The sequence below is a fragment of the Eucalyptus grandis genome, chromosome 4, assembly GCF_016545825.1.
Source record: "Eucalyptus grandis isolate ANBG69807.140 chromosome 4, ASM1654582v1, whole genome shotgun sequence".
Classification (NCBI taxonomy): Eukaryota; Viridiplantae; Streptophyta; class Magnoliopsida; order Myrtales; family Myrtaceae; genus Eucalyptus; species Eucalyptus grandis.
Genome location: NC_052615.1, coordinates 23,505,811 through 23,531,580, shown reverse-complemented (window position 1 = coordinate 23,531,580; position 25,770 = coordinate 23,505,811). Strand labels below are relative to the sequence as shown.

The 25,770-nt window shown below is 37.6% G+C and overlaps 1 protein-coding gene across 2 annotated transcripts; it reads right to left on the bottom strand.

Annotated features, from left to right (window-relative positions):
- Positions 1–22,395, bottom strand: LOC104441303 (TATA-binding protein-associated factor BTAF1). 2 transcript variants are annotated; one of them, XM_010054396.3, is made up of 29 exons: positions 22,237–22,395; positions 21,878–22,086; positions 21,675–21,769; positions 20,839–21,053; positions 20,617–20,671; positions 17,279–17,360; positions 15,809–16,140; positions 14,984–15,083; positions 14,285–14,906; positions 13,564–13,696; positions 13,378–13,446; positions 12,871–13,082; positions 11,400–11,640; positions 10,736–10,909; positions 9,033–9,455; positions 8,412–8,855; positions 7,714–7,833; positions 7,158–7,625; positions 6,361–6,899; positions 3,863–4,355; positions 3,708–3,776; positions 2,853–2,957; positions 2,543–2,773; positions 2,191–2,454; positions 2,059–2,108; positions 1,830–1,939; positions 1,596–1,678; positions 980–1,192; positions 1–569 (listed from the first exon to the last, which is right to left on the bottom strand). In XM_010054396.3, the coding sequence occupies exons 2-29, from the start codon at positions 21,924–21,926 to the stop codon at positions 399–401; spliced, it is 6,162 nt and encodes a 2,053-aa protein (XP_010052698.2). In that variant the 5' UTR covers positions 21,927–22,086; positions 22,237–22,395; the 3' UTR covers positions 1–398. The 2 variants fall into 2 exon arrangements, with proteins under 2 accessions (XP_010052698.2, XP_039167345.1); XM_039311411.1 differs by lacking the exons at positions 17,279–17,360; positions 20,617–20,671; positions 20,839–21,053; ... (1 more) ...; positions 21,878–22,086; positions 22,237–22,395 and having other exon boundaries at positions 14,984–15,079; positions 15,809–15,942.
- Between the last annotated feature and the right edge of the window lie 3,375 nt (positions 22,396–25,770).

The window sequence follows — 25,770 nt, the reverse complement described above, 5'->3', positions numbered from 1 at the left end:
TGTTCTAGTGTCCAAAATTTCCTCATTGGACCAAAAGTAATAACTCTTATTAAGTCAATGAAGCCAAATGTCTATACATCTGTCTACAATTTACACTTCTGTAATCCTTTCCAACACCAACTCACTCAATATTCTTAACTCTTCCACATGCCGGACTCCTGCACTAACGATCCCAATCCATCTTCTCTGCACAACCCCCCATAGAAGACAAAAAAGCACATACGGGAGGAAAAAGAAATGGAGGAAGCAAACATGGCAGGACTCATTAGAAAGGAGGGCCATTTGAGAAAGGTAATAAAAAAGTAAAGACAGAAAAGAGAACCTACAACTATAACGCCAAAATTTTGACCCTATTTCATCCTGAGATATACAACCTGTACATCGCTTCAAGCTTGGACTCAGCCGTTAAGCCTTGCCAAAAACTGGTTCAAATTATATTCTTCGGCATATTGGGATTGATCCCACAGCTCACCCAATCCACCAAGCATGGCTTTCAAACCTTTCCCAGCGCCCATCAACTTAGGGTCAACATCAATGTTGCCATCTGCACGTCTTGATACAATAGCTCCCTGAAAATTAAATATTAAGTAATATTTAACTACAAGGATAAGAAGTATTAAGGAGAAGAATACCGAAATTACACTATCCATTTAATCCTGACCCATTTCCCTATCCTCAAAAAGGACAAAATTATAACAAGAAATAAAAGAAGTGATCTGAAAGAAAAAGAAACTCACGAAACTTAATTTAAGTAAATATTTAGGATGGCATAAAAGGAGCGAAAAAACTAATACACGCATATAATATATTCTCTAATTACAAGCACTAAAAGTCCAGACTCCCAACACCGTCAACAGTTGAGAGAGATTGTTGATAGCAGTAGCAGTAAAGTGTATCACTAACAATGACAACAGACTATGCAACCAAAGAACTGTGACACACTGAATGATAAGAATTGAAAAGGAACAGGCACCACTACCTTTCTGCCAGTTTCTGCTGAAGAAAATAGATCAAGCAGTTGATCAGTATTCATTGTTTTCAGACTAGCATTATCTGAATTAATAACGGCATTTGCAACCGACACTTTGAATCTCTGAAGGCTCATGACTTTCTCCTCCAAGGTGCCTCGCATAATGAGGCGGTGCACATTGACAACTTTCCGCTGGCCTAATCTGTGTGCTCGATCCATAGCCTGAAAATAATTTGAGCACATACATAATGAGAGCTTGTTGGAAGAGATAAAAGCTTTTAATTGTTTTTTGGCCCTTTGTACTTGACAAGGACTTTTGACTTTTGAAGTATCTGGAGTTCTTGTTAGATCTAGTGTTTGAAAGTTCAATTATTCAGAGTTATTTTGTGGATTTAACTAATATACGATTTTGTGTATGGAACAGATAACTTATAAGTCCATAATGTGAAATACTCTTTTTTCCTAACAAATTTCCACTTAACAGACAAGACCATAAGCAAGGAGCTGGGGAAGGACGATTTCTTCTTCCAACATCTGCTACTGGCTTTCATAGGTTGATTTAAATGATGCTAATAAGCTTAACTAAAAGCTACAAGCAATCATAAAAGCTGGAAGGACCAATTACCTGATGATCTCGCATAGGATTCCAGTCATGCTCCATAAAAATGAGTGTATCAGCAGAGGTCAGATTCAAGCCAAGCCCACCAACTGCAACACGAACTCTGGAGTTAGCATATGTGAAGCATTATTTCAAATGAATAGTATTGGGTTCAAACCAAAGCCCACGGCATTCCCCTGTGAGCTACAAATCTATTATTATTCATTGGCAAAATCAAGTAAAGAGGAACAAATGACGTACCATGTGTCGTGAGTAACAGGGCATCTATAGTAGGGTCTGAATTGAAAGCCTTCACAATGTCAAAACGTTTCTCAGGTTCTACTGATCCATCCAACCTTAAGTATGTAACACTGCTTTACCACAAGATATCAAACGATATAGGATGTTAGAGCATAGACCGAGAGGAAGATAAAATGAGTGCACACTTGACACACGCGCACGCGAGCACACACACACACAATAGACTCACTTCTTCATGTGGGTATGGAACAAATCTCTTTCAATGATGTCCAATAAGGCCTACAAAAGGTACCTCTGTCAAACAGACATAACAGAAAAAGGTGAGATTTTTTTTAGAATAACCAGTTAAACAGGAGATTACCTTATGTTGAGCAAATATTAGAACTCTATGTTGCCCAACAGGAAGAGAACCCTCAGAAGATGAAGTGTCCAGGCCTATTCCACATTCTTCAAGAATCTCCTGAAGAGCAACTAATTTGGGAGAATGATGCAAATTATGAAGTTCTGAAATAATGTTTGAGATTCCAGGAAACAGTTCTGACAGACAGCTTTCCAGCGAGGCAGGAATCTTTTCCCCAGTGACAAGCAATGGATGACTACAGAGTTTAAGCAAGTATTGAAGTGCCTGAGATACAAAAAATAGGGGAAATATGAGGTTATAGAAGCTTATTGAGAGGTGTAGCAGGGACCAAATGAGAATTTTGCTTTGTCACCTGGAAAACATGTGTGGATGCTTTAGAAGAAGCGGGTTTTACATCTTTCATATCTTCGGCCTCATTTAGTTTCACTATGCTTGAAATTTCTTGTCTAACAGGAGAACCAGAAAACTGCTCGTAAAGTTTTAACTGAACAAGGCTAAGGTCACAATATCTGTCCTGAATAATTTTCTCCGGTAAGTCCGACAATACTTCATCTTTGGTCCGACGAAGCAGAAAAGGCATGACCTATGAGGAAAAAACTTGAAACTTGAGACCGGAATGTTGATTTATAAAGAATCACCTAGAAAGAACAGAAAATAGTGACCTGCTTGTGCAAGGCTTCCATAGCAAGTACTCCAGCTTCAGCATCCTTTGCTGAGCATTTTGAATCTCTAGCCGCCAACAGTGGTTTGCCATAGGTAGATTGAAACTGTTCAAGTCACATTACACTATTATATGGCAGTAGAAATGAAAGCAAAAAACATCTGGACTTATCAAGCCCATCCAAAGCTTAGTTTCAGCCAAAAAAGCATGGTAGACAAAGAAATTTACTATGCACCACAATACCCTGATTATACTAGTACAAGATATAGAAAAAAGACTTGTCCTCTTATACAGGAAAATCTTTAGGGTGACTGTCTTGCTGCTCAATGCAACATACAGAAAAGAAAAAGTACACCTCATTCTCTTCACAGACAATAACAGTGTAAAACAAGAACCAGCACCAGCTAGCAGCAAAACTGAACAGCAAGTCAAAGTTAACTCCCAGAACATAACAAATTATCCCGGAAGGATGGATCAAAAGTAAAGTCATGGTGAAAAAATATTCCAGCAATTTTAAGCACACTCATGCTTGGTATCCACATCCAGAAGCAAAAAACGTTTAAGCGTGTTTGACAGGGCTTGAATCTGTTCATTTGAGATGGAGCTGATTACTGGTTGGGGCTGTTCTTCCAATAATTGAGTGTTCCTATGATTTCTCAAATTGAGTATTCATATGATTTCTTGTGCCTTTTTGTGTTCACTACTTACAGCTCCAAGCAGACAGCTTATTGATCTTGGATAAGCAAGCCAAAAAAGCTTGATGCTAACAAAACGATCCCATTTTAGAACTGAGCTGACGAACTATAATGCATGACAGTTCAGCATAAATAGTGATGCATAATAGCGGGATACATACTTGTCTCTCTGTTCCTAGAAACCCTGGCATCAAGAAGTCAAAAAGGGACCAAAGATCCATTATGTTATTCTGCATCAAAAGAAATAAAACCAAATATTTGTCAGGAAACAAGAAGTTCAGATTTCTCTTTCAGGAATATTGCAATAATATTGTACCTGAATTGGTGTTCCACTAAGAATAAGGCGATGCTGGGCTTTCAACTGTTTCACTGCAGTTGTAATTTTAGACTTCGAGTTCTTGATAATGTGTCCTTCATCTAATATACAATAGTTCCACATTAATTGTCCAAGGTAATCAATATCTTTGCGGACTACATCATATGATGTTATGACGACATTGTGTTTATCGAATTCTTCATGCAGGGAAATGCGATCTGGAGCAGAGCCCACATATTGGAGAGTTGATACTAAAGATGGATCAATATACTTTTCTATTTCAAAAGCCCAGTGTCCTACAAGAGTTGACGGGCAAATTATTAATGACGAAGGAAGACCCTCGCCATTGCTTATAGCGCGGTGCTCAGCTATGTCAGAGGCCACTATAGCTGACGCTTGAAGCGTCTTGCCAAGCCCCATATCATCACATAATATCCCATGAAGCTTGAACCTTTTCAGAAATCCAAGCCAGTTTATACCCTCTTGTTGATACCTACAAGCAAAGACATTATGTTGGTTCAAACTTTAGAATGTCAAAACATATATGCTACTTGGAACCTATGCTTTGCTGCAAATCCTATTTAGTAAAATTCAGATGACTAAAATAAAAGGAACATAAATCCCTGAGAAAGATCACAAATTTAGACAAAATGCAATAGATCCATATTATATATCAGCATTTAACAACTAATTAATCTGCATCCAGAGTGTTGACTGAGTTCCAAGGGATTCACAATTTCTAGGAATAGCACAAGAAATCTCCTGTCACAGTATAGTATCATTGCGAAGAGAACTGAAGAAAGGACAAAACCCAAGTAAAGTCACTAACAAGATTTGATATATCCATTAGCTTGCAGATGATAAGATTGGGTGGAGAGAAACGTTGCTATCCACAATTCAGAATTTTATTGAGTATAAGTGAATTACCGTAGATGAATATGATAAGTAACATGAAGCGTTTGAAAACTTGCCAAGAATAACAAGGATATATAGAAAAGAAGAAGAAAAGCAACAGGTATTGATCAATCCAAAACTAGTGGGTTTCCATTGTAGCTTTTTTTTTTTTTTTTTTTAAGAAAGTTTATTGCAGGTTTAACTCTTAGATTTGGGCTTTTCCCTTCTTGAGTTTGAAATCACACCTTTCTTCAGTATTCACCTCAAATCCTACAAATAACAACATCAATTCACCACAAACTTTTTTTTATGGGTTTTTAAAATTCAAAGTACATTTAATTGGCTTAAAGCAAACAAAATGCCACCTAAGAATTTGTCGGTTCTCAGATTTACAGTGATTAAAGACAGTTAAAAGTTAAAACAGTAAAAAAAAAGCACTGATTTTCATGTTGTAGTAACACCACTGCTCTGTGACATTTAAACATTTGTTAAATCTTAATGTATCAATAAATCATGGGAGTAACTTTTGTCTACATGGTGCCATCTTAAACAAATTGCATATGAAATTCAAAAACCTTCAAGCAATCCTCGGAAATTTTTCATTCTACTTCTCGACATTGACCAACAGGTGTCCTGGATATTATAATTTCAATGAATCCAACTAATGTACCTACGTAAAAGAAAGCCAAACCATGATACCTCCATGATTTCAAGTATTTGGGTAAATCTTTAGGGGAACATCTCAACACCAACTGTGCTTTTCTTTTTGGGTCGAATCACCAACTGTACTTTAGATCATTGGAAAAATGAAGTTTGTTTGAGAAAAGCTTCACTTATCATAAGTAATAGTCCATCAGTCATCCTCCTATTGAGATTTTAACAGACACCTTATCTGACTAATTCAATGATACCCCATCATGGCATCACTGATTACATCAAAAAATCCCAGTGAAATCAAAAGGTAAGGCTATTTTACCAATATTAAAAGTACATGGAATAATATTGCCAAAAGGGGGAAAAAGTACTAGGGTCAATTGCAAATCATCCTTGGAGCAGGGAATACAATAATCCATAAATATTCATCAAGTTTTAAGTGCATGAATAATGAAACTTGCAATGAGGTTGGTCTGCATTTATTAACAGTACAGGTACATCTTCGAAGGGTATGAAACAAGGTTAAAATGAACTTATTGCCAGATGGCAACAACATTCAGTTTTGTCATGAAGTATAGAACCCAAATCAATTAGAAATCCTCATCCTAGAGTCAGTCACATTCATAGGTAAAACTACAAGCAGCAACCACTGGACCAAAATGAATTGCTGGCATTTGCACCAACTCCTAAATGGAAGTTTCAAAGAACTCATATCAACCTCCTTCCTAGATGTTAGCTCATGAATAAGACTTCATTAGATGGAAATGGAACCATTATAGTTACCTGTAGTACTTCAGAAGAGAAAACTACTACAAAAAAGATGTACATCTTTTCAAACTAGTATCCTTCAAGTTCTTCTAGTTTTTACATTAGTACCGTTCCATTTGTCTTTAAAAAGAAAAGATGCACATGCACTGAAACATTAAAAAAACACAGAATTTAATTATTACCTTCTCAAGGTTACTTTTAATTCAGTGCACAGCTTGTAGTCATCGATGTGTGAGTTGTCAAGCAACTGTTCCAAAAATTGTGCATCTTCAGCATTTCCAGACAAGGCTTCGTTCACTCCAACTGGCCGAGGAAGGCCCCTAGCTAATGGAAGAAGAGGCACAAGGGTAGCAAAACTATGTGTGACACTATGTCTGACAGAAGCATCGCAATCACTCATACATTTGAGCAGAGGAACAACCAACACTGGAGCATAAGGAACCAGCTCCACACCCAGTCCCTGGACTAGCAAACTAATAAGCATACCGGCACCTTGTCTGGCATTAATAGATGTCATATCTCCCAACATCGGGATGGCATTACCAACAACAGCTGCCATCACTTCTAATGTCATTGACTTTGCCATTGAAGTGATGCACCTAGAAGCTGCCAATCTTACTGCCACATGGGCATGACGTACACAGTTAAAGACGCAGGGAAGAAGTGTTAGCAATTTGGGTTTCAACGTCTCGTGGAGCATCGGAGCCACTGACCGAACCAACTGCAGATCAGATGCAGCAGAGTCACAAGATGATAACAAACAATAGCTAAATCAGATTGGATTAAACTATCCAAATACTAAGTAATAAAGCCAAATGATCAGGTTGGGCCACACACTCATGTCCTAAAACATCTCGTATGCATGTAATAAAGGATAAAAATGCCACTTAAAGTTCCAAACAATGATGCCAGATAAGATGATTTCACCCTTCCAATGCTAAAAAATGTGAGAAAATTAGTCAATGTTAACAGTGTCAACCTGGATATTATTTATCAACATTTGGGGATCCTTAATGCGATCAATCGCCATCACAATTTCTTTCTCGTCCACATCACTAGCAGGCTTTAAGACTTCAGTAAGGCAATCCCATAGTCTTGGCAGCATGTCAAATAATGAAGCACCAAACTTCTCACATAAATGCCTCAATGCGAATTCAGACCCTCTTCTGCTTATAAATCCCTCAATTTTTGACCGATCTTCACCCCCAGCAAGCATGTGAACCTTCGACTTCTGCCTACCAGAACTGCTCCTGAAGGAGAGCAGATCCTGATCATCAATAACTTCCATAGAATTGATGATTGCAGCTTGAGGCGTCTCTCGAGGATCCATACATGTTAAACTACAAATATTCTTGATCAGCTTGTCATTTGGGCCTGGCTTACGCGAAATACAGCGAGAAATGAGTTCAGCAAGTGCCTCAGCTGCCATATGCTGCAATATTTCCTCCTAGAGAAAGAGAGAGTGATCCAGCTAAGTCAAAGTTCAACAAAGCATGTACATGTGTGATTGACATAGAAACAAAGTAAAACACTACCTGCTCTCTTTTGACTGAAGCCATCAGAGGAAGGATTATAGGATTCAATCTGGCTGGAAGTTCTGACATCCAGACAACAGCAGCAGCTACTAAAGCAGACACGGTGACATGCAAATTACTCTGCAAATTGTTGGAAAAGATGTGGATGATCACAAATAACTACCATCCAAAACTTAAAGAAAATTTATATAACATGAAGTATACAGTCAAGAAGTTTGAAATGCAAAGTTCAAAGGGATCATGGCAACAATACTAATCTCCCATTGGCAGTTGGTATCCGGTAAATATAGTGCATTAGCCCAGAGAAGACCATTATCATTTTAGGTAGACTCTGCATAAGTGCATCTTTAATATTCTCTACAACAGAGGGGGATTTCCGTAGAGAGACCATAAGCAGATTTCAGTCAATCGACCCAAATGCACATTATCAGAAACCTCAGGCTGAAGCACTAAATCATCATGAGAGAAAGAAGGCATCAATGTAAATGCACGAAACAAAATGGAAAATGATGTCAAACTGGAAAAAACCATGACTCAAAAACATGAGGGACCCTTACTTAATCCAGTATGGAAAATCACAACTTGACAAGATAAAGATATGAGTGTGCTCACTGAAAGAAAAGACGAAATATGAAACATGACTTTGTCAACAATACAAGGCAGCATACTGAAAATGGTCAGTTGCATCTCAGACTTACCTGAACACATTTTAGGTAGCCTGAAGTAGTCAAAAGCCGTTGCCTGGCTGATTCAATATCATCAAGGATGTGCTTAGCCACAGATTCATTGCTGGAGGCATCATCAGAAAATGTTGGTAGTCTTGAAGCAAAGTTAATTGCATCATCAGTACTCAAGCTTTCTAAATCAACTTTCATTGTAGATAACGTATCTATAAATTTGCCTGATGACTCCACAGCTCGTAACAACTGAGTGGCCTCATTCCGCATTTTAGCATATGTCCTTGAAAGCTCACAATAGGGCAGAGGTGATTCTTTTGTAGGAAGTGCTGGGTCTAAGCATGCTAATAATTCCAATAACCACTTTGTCAAATTTTCAGGAATTGCAGGACTAATGCACTTATCCTGAGAGAGGTCCCCACTTTTAATCTCTTTGAACCAGGAAATGAGAATCATGGATGCCACCTGACAAGAAAAAGAAATCAGTCAATGATGGCCAGCCAGAAATGTCCGAACAAAAGGTACAGGGGTAAAACTAACAGACATGGCACAGACACATGGTATGCGCGCGCACGCACACGCACACACACACATGCTTTAGAGAGAGAGAGAGAGATCCTGTTTATGTCTTAGCAGTAGTACCTGCCGCTGCACCCCAGAGAAGGAGGTCAGGGCACTCCATAAAGGATCAACAATGCATTGAAGAGATTCTTTTCGCAAATTAGCAGCCAAGACTCCCAAAGCTGAGGCACATAGAACTCTGGTATGAGTCACTGACATCTCCGCATCAGCACCCACAACAATTTTTATCAAGTTTCCAGAAGCATCCCCATTTCTTTCCTGTGGAACAACTCCTCCACCAGAGTCCAAGCAACTGTTTCGGTAAGGGTCATTTTCAAATTTCACAGCTCTCACTTTAGCAGCTCTAAAATGGCTCCTTCGAGGAGGAGCTACAGGCCAAAACATCTTGGCAGGATCCAGTTGAGAACCGTAAGGAGTAGATGCAAGTTCTATCCAATAAGACATATAAGACTTTGCAACAGCTTCCAGGTCTTCAACTGGGCACTAGCAATGATCCCCACAAAAGAAGGACATTCGTGTCAAAACACCCACAAAAAAAAAAAAAAAAAAAAACTAAATAAATAACAATAATAAATCATCAATAATGACAGAATAAAATTATGCATAAAATTAAAAAGCAAGAACTAGCAAAGTAGGCAACTAGTATGTTCAAGTTAACACTAGGCAGCTATTGTTTGATAAAATAAACTGCAATACCAAATTGAACTTCCAACATGACAAACCTAGGTGAAGAACTCAGATCCAGACAGAGATCCCTATTAAAAGAAACTCTTCTTAATCACATGTTGAGCCCCAGCATCATAAGCACAAATAATGTAGTAAAACGAGACCTTCTGATGATTAGAGCTAACTTATACACAAATTCTTGGTTCAAAACCTCCTATTTTGACATAGATGTCAAAGTACTAAACTATGTTTTTTCTCTAATTTTTTGGTTTATTTGTAACTTTTTCATGGCATTGATGCCTCGTGTGTGTGTGTGTGTGTGTGTGTGTGTGTGTGTGCGCGCATGCATACACGCAATATATTTGCTTCGCCATTCCAAACAACATGAGCAAGAACTACAATGAGGAACAGCGTCAACCCTATTTCCTGGATATCTATGGCATGTCATCCACACTTCCTCGCTAAAGTTGAAAGCACATTTGAGTTTGGCGATGAAACACTGCTTGAAATACATAAATCCTATCACGTCACTTCCTAAGTCAAAGTAACAACACATTTTGGTTGATGAACGGCAACACATGTTCACAACAAGGACAAAGTAAAGCAGGTAAACATGCACCCCACCACTTACAGGACCCACTCACAGGAAACCAGCAGTAGATAGTAGCAGTTACCAATTTATTTGCTAACTCTAGATATTCAGGTTCAGAATATTCTTTCCTCATTATTTGGGAGAGCTTGATATATTTGATTCTACATTGCATTGGACAGTCCACAACATACAAACTAGCCACTGCTAATAGTTTAGCACATTCTTTGCTGTTAGCTTCAGGCAAGCATTCTATATGGAAGGTCTTAACATGATTGCATGATTCCCTAAATGTCAAGAAGGTATTATAACAGATTGCATAACACCATTGGGCAGCTTAAATTTGGATAAATTTGCAAAAATAAATGGAAAGGGCAACACACTTTTACATGCAAACTGCAGATTCAGAGACTAATTACTATTCTAAATATCACCTATTGTCCCTGAATAGATAATCAAAGAAGAAAATATATTCTAAGAATGTTCTGCATCTCATCAAATTCAAAACCTGAGCAAGAAGCCTCCAAACCCTCTCAGAGCTCTCCAAAATCGCATCATTTGTTTCCAGCAGCAGATTCTGGAAAACTATCCTTATTGTATCCCCCAAAATAAATGAAGGCCAAAACGAACATCTGGAGCTCTGGGAGATGCTTCTTTTAAAGCCAGCATCAAGTAGCCGCTCCTAAAATCAAAGTGCAATAAGTCAACACTAGTAAAAAATTTATCAAGAGGAAGCAATCATATTAACAAGAATCTGCAACTCTACAATAAAATAAATGTATGATAACCACAAAACCCAAATGAAAACCTAAATTAGATCACTGTTTTACAATTTTGGTATATCATGGATTTACAGTTGGATGTAATGAATTTGATTGATATGGTGGATTCCTTGTATTATAAATAAGCTCATTTTTGTCATTAACCTCCTTTTCTTAATGTCTTGGCAGCCCCTTGGTGTATCATAGTGAACTTCTCTCTACTCATCAGGGAAAAAGAGCATGCATGTACAAAATGAATAACACAAAACTTATAACTGCCAGATTGCAGATTAAATCTTTCTAAGCAGACATATTGATTTATACATAACTTCTTGATTCTTAACCGGATTTACTGAAGAGACATCAACCCCAATGAAATGCAGTGCCCATAAAAGAAAGCCTTGAGCTTACCAAAGTGCGAATAGCAGAGAGACGGACGGATGTAATAGTATGCCTCATAAATGGCCAAAGGCGTGGTGCCAAAGTAGATAACATGTAAGGATTTTCCTGTGTATCTTTTCTCTCTCCAAAACTATCCGCACTAACCACATCATTTAGGTCCATGTCCTGTTTTTCTTTCAATACCGAAGTCCCAAGCATTTTAGGAATCATACTTTCCTGGGAGTAGATCTCTGCCAACAGATTCATCACACTGCAGTGGAACAATGGGCAAAAAACAAAAAATCTGAATAAAATGGAAATTAAGAGATGTAATACCCATTACTCCAACCTAAACAACGAATCTGAATAAAATGACTCCACATACAGACCCATCCAACCCGAAATTGATCTGACCAGAAAACTAATTGTCTCAATAAAGTCTGAACAGCATATGGGGTTTCCTATATTAGAATGATCATTCAAATTCACCAATTAAAAAAAAAAAAAAAGCCACTGAATGACTCAAAGTATTCCGAAACACTGAAAGTCAATAGACAAATCTACAATGTGAATAGTTTCAATGCATAAAAGTAGCATCCAGGAATGTTTGAATGTAGCAACCCAAAAAATATAGGGAAAAAGCCATAAAAAACCCCAAACTTTGCCCACTATGACACATTTACCCTAAACTATTTTTTGTTATGCCAAAAACCCCAAACTTGTACCCATGTGACACATTTACCCTAAACTTTTTTCAGTGACACCAAAAACCCCAACTCATACCGGTATGACACATTTATCCCAAACTTTTTTTTTGTAACACCAAATTTTGTGCAAATGTGTCACACGAATACAAGTTTCAGGTGTTTTGTGTCACAAGAAAAAGCTTGGGGTAAATGTGTCATATAGGTACAAGTTTCAGGTTTTTGGTGTCACAAAAAGAAGTTTAGGGCAAATGTATCACAGTGGGCATAGTTTAGGGTTTTCAGCAGCCTTTACCCAAAAATACAACAATGCTGAGAGGTGGTTGCATATAGTCATGAAGCAATTTTAGTTAAATAAACCATTCAGCAAGGAATTTCAAGCGTGGTAGTCAAACTTGCAAACTCATGAGATTTTATGAGGAGGGGAAACAATGTCAACTTGATTCAAGATCATTAGTGCAACAGTTCATTTCATTAATACAAATGAAGAAAAAAAATTAGAAAGAAAAAGAAGATGCCTTGTTGTCTCCGCAAGATGGAGCAAATGACCATCTTCTTACATGCCTACACAAGTACTAACTAGAGCATTCTATCAGTTGCCATTTCTTGTTTCTTCTTGCATTCATCATCTACTGAGTTTATAACGAGGTTCTAGCTTATGGAAGTTGTGATTTCCTTTATTGAGATCTGTCTTCATTATTATATTCCTATAAATACTGGCCAAAGAAATAAATACAAAAGAAATTACCATTAGATGGGCAAAACAGCTGAAAGAGCAACTCAAATGGTTGTATTACCTGCTAGTCGAGGGACTTAGGTCATCCAGATCAAGCAAGATATCCCAAAGTAGCATCACAATCTCATGCAAGGTTGGACCATTGAGATCAACAATAGAAGAGGCAGCAGGTATTAAAGCGTCAGCAGCTACAGCTCGTACGTCATCATCAGGGTCCTCCAGCCCAGCTTTACATGCAGGGAGGACAGCACCAAGGAGACCATGCAGCATATCCTAAATGCAGCAAACAAGTGAGTGTAGCTGATAAAGAAAAAAGCTAAGCAAACTAGATGGCATTTACTTGCAATAACAACATAAGCAAACAGTTACATGGATTTACTGTATCTTTTGTATATTGGTTCATGTTAAAAAAAAGCAACAGCCCATAATTTCTTCGGAATGTATTTCTTATTGCTGAAGATGCCTTGCAATACAGAGAACCACATGAAACATGACAACAGGTGACCATTTCATATAAGAAATCTAATATTGGTATATTTCAGTAAGATATGAGACACAAGTGGCTTACCCGTCGCACAGCGATCAGATACTTAATACCTAACAAACTTCCATGGCGAATTTCCCACTCTGGTCTATGCTGAAAAGTTAAGCATATGAATATCAGAGAGACAGAGCTAATACACAGTAGGAAAGAAGAAATTCAATTCTAGGTTTGCACCAGTAAGGATTGGAAGATTAATTCCATTAACTTTACCTGCATCTGAAGCAGAATACGCAATGTGTCATTAACTAATAAAGGATGCATATACTTAAATGCAGCACCTAATGCTTGCGCACAAGTCTCCCGAACCGGAGCAACAACCTGATCAGATACATAGTCCCCAAATCTGCCCAAAAAAACAAGCCCAAAACTTTTTAAGTCAGAGCCAGTATTTCGATTCTCCCTTTCCTAAAAGGTGGGAAACTTGATTTTCATTTTATGCCAAACACCCAAGACCTTTCAAAAAGCATAAACATTGCCACGTATTGTTGTCTCATATTTCATATTTTCCAAAACTTAGAACTCTCGTTCACAAAATTTTGAATGGAAAGCACCAGTCAGAACACGTAGTAATCCAATTTCATTTTTTGGAAATTCCAGTTAAAATGGGAAAAGTATGTTTTCTGAGCAAAATATTCTAGTAACATTAAATTGTACACACTGCATCTAAAAGTTTTTGTAAAGGTGGAATGCACTTGGTGCCCATCAAGAAATTCCTTTGCAGTGCACTGAGAAAGAAGATAAAAAACCAGTAACTAATAAAAAATCTGATATCGCGCTTTTAAAGGGCTGAAACAGGTAGTCAATACACAATTTCACTGTCTATTTTCAATTGAGTGACTGATGCCACCGACTAGTCCCCCTACTTAACACATGAGAGAGCTCAAATCGGATACTGCTTGTGGAAAAATGAACATGAAATTGGACAACATACCGGTCAAGGGACAGCACACATAGAAAACGAATTGCACAATCTTGAAGAAATTCACAATTTCTAAGCCAGGAATGCCTAGCCACTTCGACCAAGTTCACCAGCTCAGAGCCTTCTGGGAGATGTTTCAATATATCTGGAGCCATTAGCAGACACTTCGCATTAGAGTCACTCCTCAAATCTGCTTCACCAGCTTCTTCTTTATGAGAGCAAGATACATCATCAAGATAAGATTCAGCATCCAACTTAATCGTCCCACCATCTGGTTGAACATCAAGCAAATTGCATTTAACATCTTCAACCTCAACGGTGACATCCATGTTCTCAGCAGTGCTAGCCGGAAGTACTACATTTTGAGATGGAGAGGCTGCAACTTCAATCTTGGGCCTCTTAATTTCTGGCTCAGAATCATCAGCAGAAATTTGCATGTTGAGATCAATGGATCTGTCTCTCTTCAAAGTACTTGTATGGTTTTTGTCTTCGGATGAACATATGGAACCCTCATCTCTTAATTCACAAGGCATAACAGCAGAGCCAGAGTTGGGCAACAGGACACCAGCTGAAGCACCATGATGAGCTAAAATTTCTCTTAAAGCCATGACACTTCCATGCCGAATCTCCCAGACTGACCATCCAAAGCCAGAGTAACAGTCACTCACATGTAATACATTATTGAAACTTAGTTTAATGTACAAAACGTACCCGGATCAAACATATCAAGAATAAGTTGTTCAACAAAATTACGGAAAGGCCATACTCCTTCACCATCATGGTCAGCATCGTCATCAAGGGAACAATCTACCTACACATTAAGACACAAAAAGTGAACTATATCTCTGATCATCGAACGCATAAACTATATAACCACAAGCTCAACATTTAATAGTTTGACCATGCTCTATCAGACTTCTATAACCTCAAAGCCCTAATGTCAAACCTAAGTTATAAGAAAAGGGCAGCCAATACACAAAGCTCCTGCCGTGCACAGGCTCCGGGTAAGGCTCGGACCATTTTGGGTGTAATGTACATAGCCTGCTCTTGCAATTTTTGCAGGATGCTGTTTCTGCAACTCAAACCCATGACCTCCAGATCACATGGGAACAACTTTACCATTGCTCTAAGGCTACCCTTCAATGTCAAATCTAAGTCATTCTTCTGAAGAATTAAATTCCTCTGAAAGATGCAATGCTAGAAAATGATTAAAACCTTGTATTTTGCCTTTTCAATTTGACCTGAAGTTCAGAAAACCAAAATGAATGAAGTTTTAGAATTTTTTCCAGGTTTCCACACAAGAGAGAAAAACACAAACATTTGCAATAGTTTGAATGAGATTGCTCCACTTTCACAAATGACAAATACTTCTGTAAGTACTAATGGAGAAAAGAAAACGTGCTTACAAGAAAGAAGTCACCAGAACCACAAATGAACACATGCATGTGTACAAGCAAGGGCATCAAAATGTTAAAACGTTTAAACATGGCATCCAAAGAAAAAGAAGAGGAAAATATGACGTGAATCCTCCAATACCTTATTAATAACTGTTAACTCTGGACCAGTGCCCTTTGGGGCAGTTGTGTTATGTGCATTTGATACATCTGTATTGCTATCTTCAGACCAAACTTTGCCTTGGTCCTTTGAAGTACTCTTTGCTTTCCTTTTCAATAGATTCAATTCCCTAGCGCTTGGCCTTTTAACACAAGGAACCATCTTGGCAACTAGTCTTTGAATATTATGTACAGAAGCTGAAGCATAAATTTTATGGTCTAAACCATTTCCATGAGGATGCAATTTCTGCACCATAAGGTCCTCATCTTTTATCATATCATTGACATCCATGAACTGCTCACAGACATCCAGACCTGTTTTCATTGACTTAGCATTAGGAGACGGGTGTAGATTGATGCAAAATGCAAAACCTATGAAGCAGATATTTAACACATTTTGGAGAAGGTATATCAAACCAGGCTCCTTTGGGCCAAAATAAAATGATAGATCTTTGTTCTTTCAAAATATGTAACTGAGCATCCAGCAGAGTTCATGAAACAATTGTTTAAAATGTGCTTCCGCATGCTACATATTGGATGACACCCTCACCCGAAAAAAGAATAATTAAGTCCTCGCCTACTTCCTTAAAGCATGGGTGACCATGAAGAGTTCGACATCCAGCTAATTTGCCCCAATTGCACATAACTAGTACTAATATGTAATAAGTTCTAAAAGCAAATAATGAATACTTCAAACATAAGTTCATCTGATATAAAAGAGATACTTAGCATTAAATCCTCAGCATAGCAGAACATTCAGGACTCTGAATGTTTCACAATCATCTGAAAGTTCTAATGTCAGGCAAAAAGGAAATTCTGGTGAAAATATGACAATAAAATTTATTACTTCCAACATGTCTTGTGGAAAAACATAAACAATCCACAGATAAAATTTTTAAAGAGAGTACAACTTTCACATGCTTCTGATTGAATCAGGCATCAAGCATGTACAAAGTGATATATCAGAAGGAATTTATTCAAAAGCTGCTTTTTAAGCAAAAATTTGTTAGATATTCATTGGTCGTATATCCTGCTTTGCTAGAAGACAAAAACAAGGAGAATCCTGGTAGTCACTATAATGTTGACGAATCATCATACAGCGGCATTGCTATCCCCTACTACAGCGAATTTACTTCTGTCCGTAGCAATGTTAAATCCAAATCATAAATATGAATGTTTAATTTTCATTTTTATAGACCACAAATACTTTTCTCGACACTTACCGAAAAATATAATACTTGTCTTGACCATTTATTAACGTAGTTTGATCATGTCACAGTTATTAAATCTTTGTCATGAGAATCATATTTGACATCAACCACTGACGTAGAAAAGCAGAATAATCAATCTAAAACACACGCAAAACTAGATGTGACTGATAATTCATACCCAAATGAGTACAATATAGTCATCTTCATCAATTAAGAATAATAGAAGGGAGAAAAGACCAAACCCAAACGGCGTCTAAGGCTTTGCTTTTGGCGGGCCAGACGCTCCCGAGGACTCTTTAAATTATCAGCTGAAATGTCATACTCCTGCAGACCAATGTATTAAAAGGGAGCTATAATGCATGATTAGAAAAAGTAAAAAAAGAAAAATGAATCTGCTTCAGGGAAAACTATACAGTGATTGAGATTCTTTAAATTTTAGAAAAAAAAAAAATCCAAGGAAGAGAACATTATAGTAAACAAGTTCATCACCAACATTAAATAGAATAAATGTCGAAACAAAAAAAAAAAATCATGACCATGAAACATCCACCATGAAACAAATAGAAGCGTACGGAAAGAGAACCAAAGAACAATCCCTTGCACCATAGAAGTTGTGTCAACATAGAGTGAGTACTTGATGCTCTGTTCTATGAGAAAACCTAAACAACCCAAATGCTGTAATTAAAAAATAATTTAAATATATCCATACTAATTAAACCATTAGTAAGGAGATTTCCCCGATGAAACTTGGCCATCATATTCCATGCAAAGCTCTTCAAGTGAAGAATTATTCTGTTCGAAAGCAAACCTGATTAAAATAAAGATACCCTAATCATACATAAAATACTACTGCAATTAATGAGTCAACTTCCCTATGTTTGAAATATCCAACTTTTCAATTCCTTCTAAACATTCCATGTCCATGCTTATGCATGATGACCAGCCAATAGGTCGGAGTTACTTTTACCTCCATCTTTTCTCCACACTTTAGAAATGTATCTACTCAGGAAAAAGTAGGTATCACCTCCATTGAAAATAATATGAGAAGAGGTAAGTTGATATAGCTTGGCCATGTAAAACTAAGACCTTCAAATGCTCAGTAACAAGATGCTTAGGAAGGGATTTGCAATGCTAGTCAAAAGAGGCTACGAATATCTTGGAGGACAGGGAAGGAGACAATAAGGAAAGCCATGAAGCATTTGATGGTTCCAGAATCTAATTAAGGATTGAGGTCAATGGTATAATAGGATTCATATAGCCGATCCACTCAGTGGGATAAGGCTTGCTTTGTTGTTGTTGTCATTTTACTAATCTAGGGGGAAAAAGCACCGCTCTTTTATGCACATGCATCACCTATGCTTGCTAGCTATTACGAAGAAAAGAAGGATTAAATTTCATATTCCTCACATTAAGAATTTATCGAGAGTGTATCTCATAGGATATTGTCAATATAACAATCGTATGACTTTATGAGCCAAATCAAGGTGATCTTGTTAAATCTCTTTTACATCGTTTATTGGGCAAGATTGACAGGAAACTCACTTAAATCGCAGGTTGACCATTTAGGCTCTTCTTGAACACTATCAGGTGCAATTTGTCGGGTATCTAGGCTTCATAAATCCTATAAGAGGAAAAATAAACCTCTAAATGAAGTTCCACTAATTCCTATTGGAAAATAAAAATTGTATAAGAAAATCTCTCACAATCAAATCAGGGTTGTAAATTCCAGGTAAACAAAAATAAGTCTCCCCCTCCTCCTCCCCAACCCCGCCCCCCAAAAAAAAAAAAATTTGTTTATACATTGCATTTTGATAGAGCTCCAGCAACAACCATGACGCACCCCAATGAAAATAGGTGGTCGACTTTCCTTCTCAATGATAACTCTGGTGGCTAGGAATTGAAGACTTTGGGGAGACTTTCAAATCAGAGTCATGGAATGACAATTACACATGGCAAATGTATATCAAGAGTTTTATTCTATTTAAGTTTTTGCATTTCTTCCTGTTTATTATGCTGCTACAACTTGGCTCCTTCTCCTGAGACATGGGAGAGGGAAAAATTGATTGGAAACGGAACGATTAGTTGATGATGGTTCCCTTGAAATTTAGTATGACCATGTGTAATCAATAACATTGAGCAAGTCATCAAACACTTGATGTTAAACTCTAGAATCTCAAAGGCATATAGTGGTCAATTGCCCATACAACACCTATACTTTTAAGTGTTCCTGTAAGTGACTTAATGCACTTTGCAATTCGTGATATGTGTCCCTTTGATGATCACCTCCTCTTAAGGAGTCACGAAGTTTATAAAGGGTCAAATCTTTCACAATGTCTTCAAACCATCTCAAACTATACAACAGACAGCCATTTATTATCAATAGAAAGGTAAATGACAAAAATAATCCTTCAACCTTGGCCCAATGTGCAATGTGGTCCTTGAAATTTTAAATTGTTCAATGTGATCCTTGAACTTTAGCCCGATGTGCAATGTTGTTTCTAAAGTTTTAATTTGTTCAATGTGATCCCTAAACTTTTAGTAAATGTTCAATTTAGTCGTTCGACTAGATAATCCAGGGACTAGATGGAATCAAGGGATACAATAATCCAAAGACTAGATTAAACATTTACCAATAGTTCATGGACCACATTAAAGAAATTAAAAATTTAGAGACAACATTGTATATTGGGCTAAATTTTATGGAGGACATAGTTCAAAGTTTATGGACCACATTGCAAATCGGGCCAAAGTTCAAAGACCTTTTATGTAATTGGCCCCCAATAGCATGGCACCTCAAAACTCTTGCATAATTCATTCAAAGCAACAAAAAGGAGAGAGCTACCTAGAAACATTACTTCGCAACAAGTAAAAGTATCCTTTATTAGAAATGTTTAAAAAATAAATAAAAATAAATAGGGGAACTATTCCGAACTACTTATCTTCCTATCTCCTTCTCTAGCGCAACCCAAAAAACACTGAGTGAAAAAATAGAAGTAGTACCACTTTTCTGTCTATGCAACTGAAATTTCTAGGTGGCGTAACAAGCAAGCTCTCCACTCACACATATAAGTAACGTCTGCAAATACTTATTCTCCACTTTTCTAAGTTTCCAAAATCCTCCATCAAATGGCTTTCTAGAGTGACCAAGCAACCATATAGGGGAAAACATATATGATACTTAATACATTGATATTAGTTGCTCTCTCCTCCCATCAGCATGAGAGACTGAATATAGACAACTAGTAGTAAGAAGAAAGAGACTACGTCAACGTAAGGCCGTGAGGCATTTGGAAGATTCAGATTGCATGTAGAAGAAAAGTGCCGGTTTTCCTTACAAACTTCTCTTTTCTCACAAGATGGTAATCAAATTATTTATAGTCAACCACACTAGAGGTAAAATGCTGTTTTTGGTGCTTGTACTATAAGTTGCTCATTAAATTGTAAGCAATGAGAAAAAGTTCTCCATATGTGGAGGCAGCAAACCCACAGACTGAAAATGACGAGCTGGCACTCAAAATTATTCAAAAAGGTTCTCAAAAAGCATTAAACGCTGGTTTAAAAGTCCAACAGAGCACTTTACCTGACCCCTTGATGCCAATAAGGCTCCAAAGTCCAAAACCTTGTTCAAATCAAAGCTGTTACAGTAAGGTTAAAAAAAAAAAAAATCAGAAAACCAACGATAAATTCGTCCAGAAAATACCTACACATATACTTGGTTCTAGCATTTTCCCAGTCCATAACCACTCTCACCACAGAAATCACTCAAGGCAAACCAGAAATAGATCATGAGAACATATGCAACCTTTGAAATGAAATACTTGACACAAATTTAGACTGATTAGGCCATGCAAGGATGTTTCCGAGAGAGCCATCTATCCCAGTCTCAGACATCTTCATCTCAACGGCAGCATATAAGTCATTCACGGATGTGTGCTTAACATTCTGAGCAATGGCACCGATTGCATGAGCTGCAGCAACCCTCGTATCCCAATTCTTACTACGAAGGTATTGAGCAACCTAATCAAATAATTGTACTCACATAAGCAAATGAGGATCATAAGGTGCAAAAAACATTAGCACTTCTTGGAAAACTGATATCACAGCTGTAAGAGATAAAAATATTATTATTTTAAGGAACATATCATACTTTGAAGACCTTATTTAACCATTTGCCAAACCTTCAGCTAGCCTAGCACTTCCTGAAATCCTTATCATTACAGCACATGTAAGTGTCATCTGTCCAGCACCAATAATGGCCAAAACTCTAGCACAGGGCAGCCTCAGACACTGCAGCGTCAAAAGCTAATAATACCAAACAAACATTGTGTTTCTGTATCTAAGAGAACCCCTATCAGAAAAGCTTCTCTCTTGTTTTTGATCAAATTTATGTTGCAGAAGTCTCCTCTTTTTACTTTCATATACAGCGATATTCGTGCATATCCCAACTCTGCATATTAGCCTCGGTCCTACCTCTAATATTGAACAGCACAATATATAATAACTCTTCCCAAAACTTGTCATCATGCCCATATGAAATTTCTAATGCGGAGTGCGAGCTAACAGCAGCAAGACATATCTTCGTTGATGATTAGATTAGAGGAGTCGTCCCAATGGCATTGGAAAAAGGAAGAAAAATACCTTCTTTAATAGAGAGGTCAAGTCGCGGGGATGCGACTTGGCGATATCTCCAATCTGGCGAGCCGCGGCGAACCTCGTGGATTGAGTCGAACCAGCTAAAAACACAATTCGTTAAGGAAAAAAAAAACCACAAATTCGCCCAATCGACCGCACCGACCGAGCGATGCCAGATCCAAAAAAGCCGCGAGGTCGAAAAAGGATACTGTCGAGAAGAGTGAGGAGCCGATTGAGACGGGACGACTGCTGAGCCATGGCACCACCACGCGACGACGCCGCCGCCACCACCGCAACAGCAACAATGCCTTCTCTAGACGTAATCCGGAAGCCGCGGCCGCATCCTCGATCATCCAATCACGAACCCCGATTCGCGGCGGCGGAAGCGCTGCCGGCGGGGCGAAGCGAAGCGGCGACCCTGCGTCACACCCCGCGCGCGCCGTTCAGATCCCGAGCAAACCGGCACCGCCGCGGCGATGCATGTCGCGCTCGCGACGGCGGCCCGACGATTCCGGCGGGAAGGAGAAGGAGAAGGAGAGGGGATTAGGGATTTCGGGAAGCCACCTACCTGGGGCTCGGAAATGGCGACGGTTAGGGCAAAAGGAAGGGGAAGGCTTCCTCCTTCTCTCTCTTCTCTCTCTCCTCTCTCTCCTCTGTATCTCTTCTCTTCTCCTTCCTCGTCGTCGAAGCGGCTTCTCTCTCTAACCTTTCTCTCTCTCTCTCTCTCTCTCTCTAACCTTTAACCTCTCTGTCTCGCTCGCTCTCGCTCGCATCTGATAATATAAGCACCCGAAATTTCTTTACGCGTGTATTTTTTTGGGCCGAAAAAGGGGAAATAAATAATGGATAAATAAGATTATTCTTTTTTTTTCCTTTTGTGGTCGAATGAAATTGTCCAAAGCAAGCCTTCTCATGGCGGAAAATTTCTTTGCGTCCGAATATAATCTTTTTTCTATGGGATTCGTACTTAATATTCCTTTATAATTAGTAGTATTTTAGTAAACAGCGAGGATTAATGGTGTGCTTATTTCACTCGGATTTTTGTTTTTTTGTTATAGTGATAAATGATTTTTAAATTCGAAATGACTTCTCTTATAATTAGATATTTGAAATATGGATTATTTATAAAGAAAACAAATAACGCCAAATAAGAAGCATAAAATTGATGACTTATATATAAAAGTTAGCCGATGACCAGCTTCTTATTATGTAGTTGAATAACTCTTTACATCGTGAGTTTGAGGATTACCTAAAAATTCTTGAAGGATTGTTTATTATGTATATGTTAAAATGGGTGGATTAATGAATTTTTAAAGATGTCCATCTGTCTTGCTTGCCTAATCTAATGCTACTCTTTTACCAAGGAAAATGGTTGAATGAGAGCTTTAACACTTAGATCTTTATCCTTTACAATACATATCATTGGTATTTTGTGATAAATTTTATTCCATTGACATTCATAATTTAGCTTGGCATGTTTCAAATATAACACAATAGCATGATGACCCTCTAAGTCCTTTTGTACCCTAGCACTACATATACAACGATAAATAAAATGCAATTTAAATAATAAGAGATTGTATGATTTAGAGTGCTACTTACAAGTGCACACAGCGTACTTGTTGCTTATAATTTATTTAGATCAACTTACTTTTCAAGATATTAATTGTGCATGACATGATAGCCATCTGTACATTCGAAACTGCAAAGTTTCCTTCATTGGGGCTTAATAAGTGCTCTTAGTACACTTATTAACAAAAACCTTATTATTCTCTTGGGTTTGTGTTTGAATAGACTTTTAATTTTTACCTCTTGCTTAATTTAGATCGGGAGAATAATACAAATAATACAAAAACTTTGGCCTAATATGTAATGTGGTGCATGAGCTTTTAATTCACTTGGCGTGATATATGAACTTTGATTTAATATTTAACATGATTCCTAAACTTTTAATTCATTTGATGTAGTTCATAAACTTTCATACTCATTTAATTTAGTTCTTGGACAATATTGAACATTTTCATATAATCCAATAACTAAATTGAATACATACCAAAAGTTCGAAGATTACATTAAATAAATTAAAAGTTTAGGAATCGTATTGCACATTTAGGCTAAAATTCAATGAGTATTTTGAATAATTTAAAAGTTCAAGAATCATATTGCTCATTTAACCAAAATGTATAGACTATTTATAGCATTTTCTTATTTAGATTTTGCAGCAGATATACTTTGACCTTTTATGATCCCCGATACCTTAAACCTTCACAATTTTTTTTTTTTTTTTTTGCATATTTGTAATAAATTGGATATTATTTTAAGTTTTGATAGGAAAGCAAATAAGTAATTTCTACTGAAACTTAAGCCTAAGCAAACAAATCCTAAGATTATCAAGTTGATCACAAGTATAGAAATTGGTTTGGGTTCTTATGTTCACATTCTTTCGATCAAGAGAGAATTTGAAAAACATTAGATCGATTTACCATTCTGTTTACAAAACTTTGGGCTTTCATGATGACAATATCACTGGATTTTCTTTAAAGCCTATTCCATTCGTCTATCGCATATAATAATATTCCAATAATAAGTACCATATGTATATATTTCCTTAAGGATTGGCTCTAAAAGAGGCACATTTGGTTATAAATTGCATAAATTGCAAATGGTTGATCATTTTTATTGAAAGAGATTCCTGCAATCTCCATTCGTTTTGCTACCGACGATGATTTGTGCCTGCCTCGTTTAGTACCACGAGTTTGTTTAACAATAAGAAACATTAGTTTTAGTGAGCTTTGATATTGCAAATTAGTAATTATAAAAAATTCTCACTTTCTTGCAACCTTTCCTATTAAGTACGGGCAAAAAGCCTCGCTTCTCACAAATTCTACTTTATAAAAATCATATTACATCGATATCTTTAAATACGTTATAATAACCATGTTATGTCTTATCGGTATTCATTTTATATGTTGATTATTGAAAAGAACAGTCATTAATATTGTCATGACAAGATATTCATGTGATGGCCCAGGCGAAGGTACACAAGGAAGAGGGATGGTGGTGCGTCCGCACCTTAGTCCTCGGATGTGTGTAGGGAGGGGACGCGTCTCTTATCTCACATTGCCTAGAGTGGAGTCTTGGGAAAATGGTTGAATGAGAGCTGATTATCAATTATAGCTGGTTAAGAAGTCAGATCATAGTAATGAGTCAGAATGGATCCTGGTATAATTGTGCTTAAAGCTACCCACCCTTTTAAAGTGAAAACTGTACATAACGCTGCCTTCACAGGGCATCGAAACTTAATAAAAAGCTGTCACACAATGATTCATACACAGACGGTGCCTCTCTGATGGCCTCATTTGCTGAGATTTCATGTCTTTTCAAGATCATATCTTTGGCGGTTCTGGGAATATAACTAGAGTGAGTGACATTTCTACTAAGGCTGCTTTTTCATACGCATCAGCAGTTAAAGCATACCAAAGCCTCAGATATGTGTGTTTGCATGCTACGCAGACGCCTCATTCTTCAAGCTCTCACATATAGAATCTTCATCTTCCTCCACAAGCCTGAGCTCTGACTTTTCTGCCCTTTAAAATTTAAGAGCTTCACAACATTCGAGCTTTGCAGTTACCAATGCCTGCTTGTATAAATCATGAAAAAAGGGATTCGATTTAAGATGTCCAATTTATTGCAACCATCTTGCAGCTAATGCCCATCTTCCATGACACAGATTGCAATAAATCAGTATAATGCCGGTATGGCCAGAGACTTGTCTAAATGCATCAGCAAAAGCAACCTCACCTTTGTGCAACCCTTTCCTCTCCAGCATGTTTCTACCTGCTTCATCGCAAACCCATGCTTTCTTTCTCATCTAAGATTGAAGTTCTGCTGAGCCAGCAGGAACTCCACCTGATGCATTTCTAGCTTCTTCATAGCAGCTTAGAGCGGATAAAGGATAACTGCCTGTCTCCAGCTGCAGCACCCTCGATATATGTAAACATTCCGCCAGTTTTCCGTTTAGTACTTCTTTCCAATTATGAGCTTATTTCAGAAGCCACTTCAGATGCAACAACATGTTCTTCAGAGGAATCTTCACCATTGT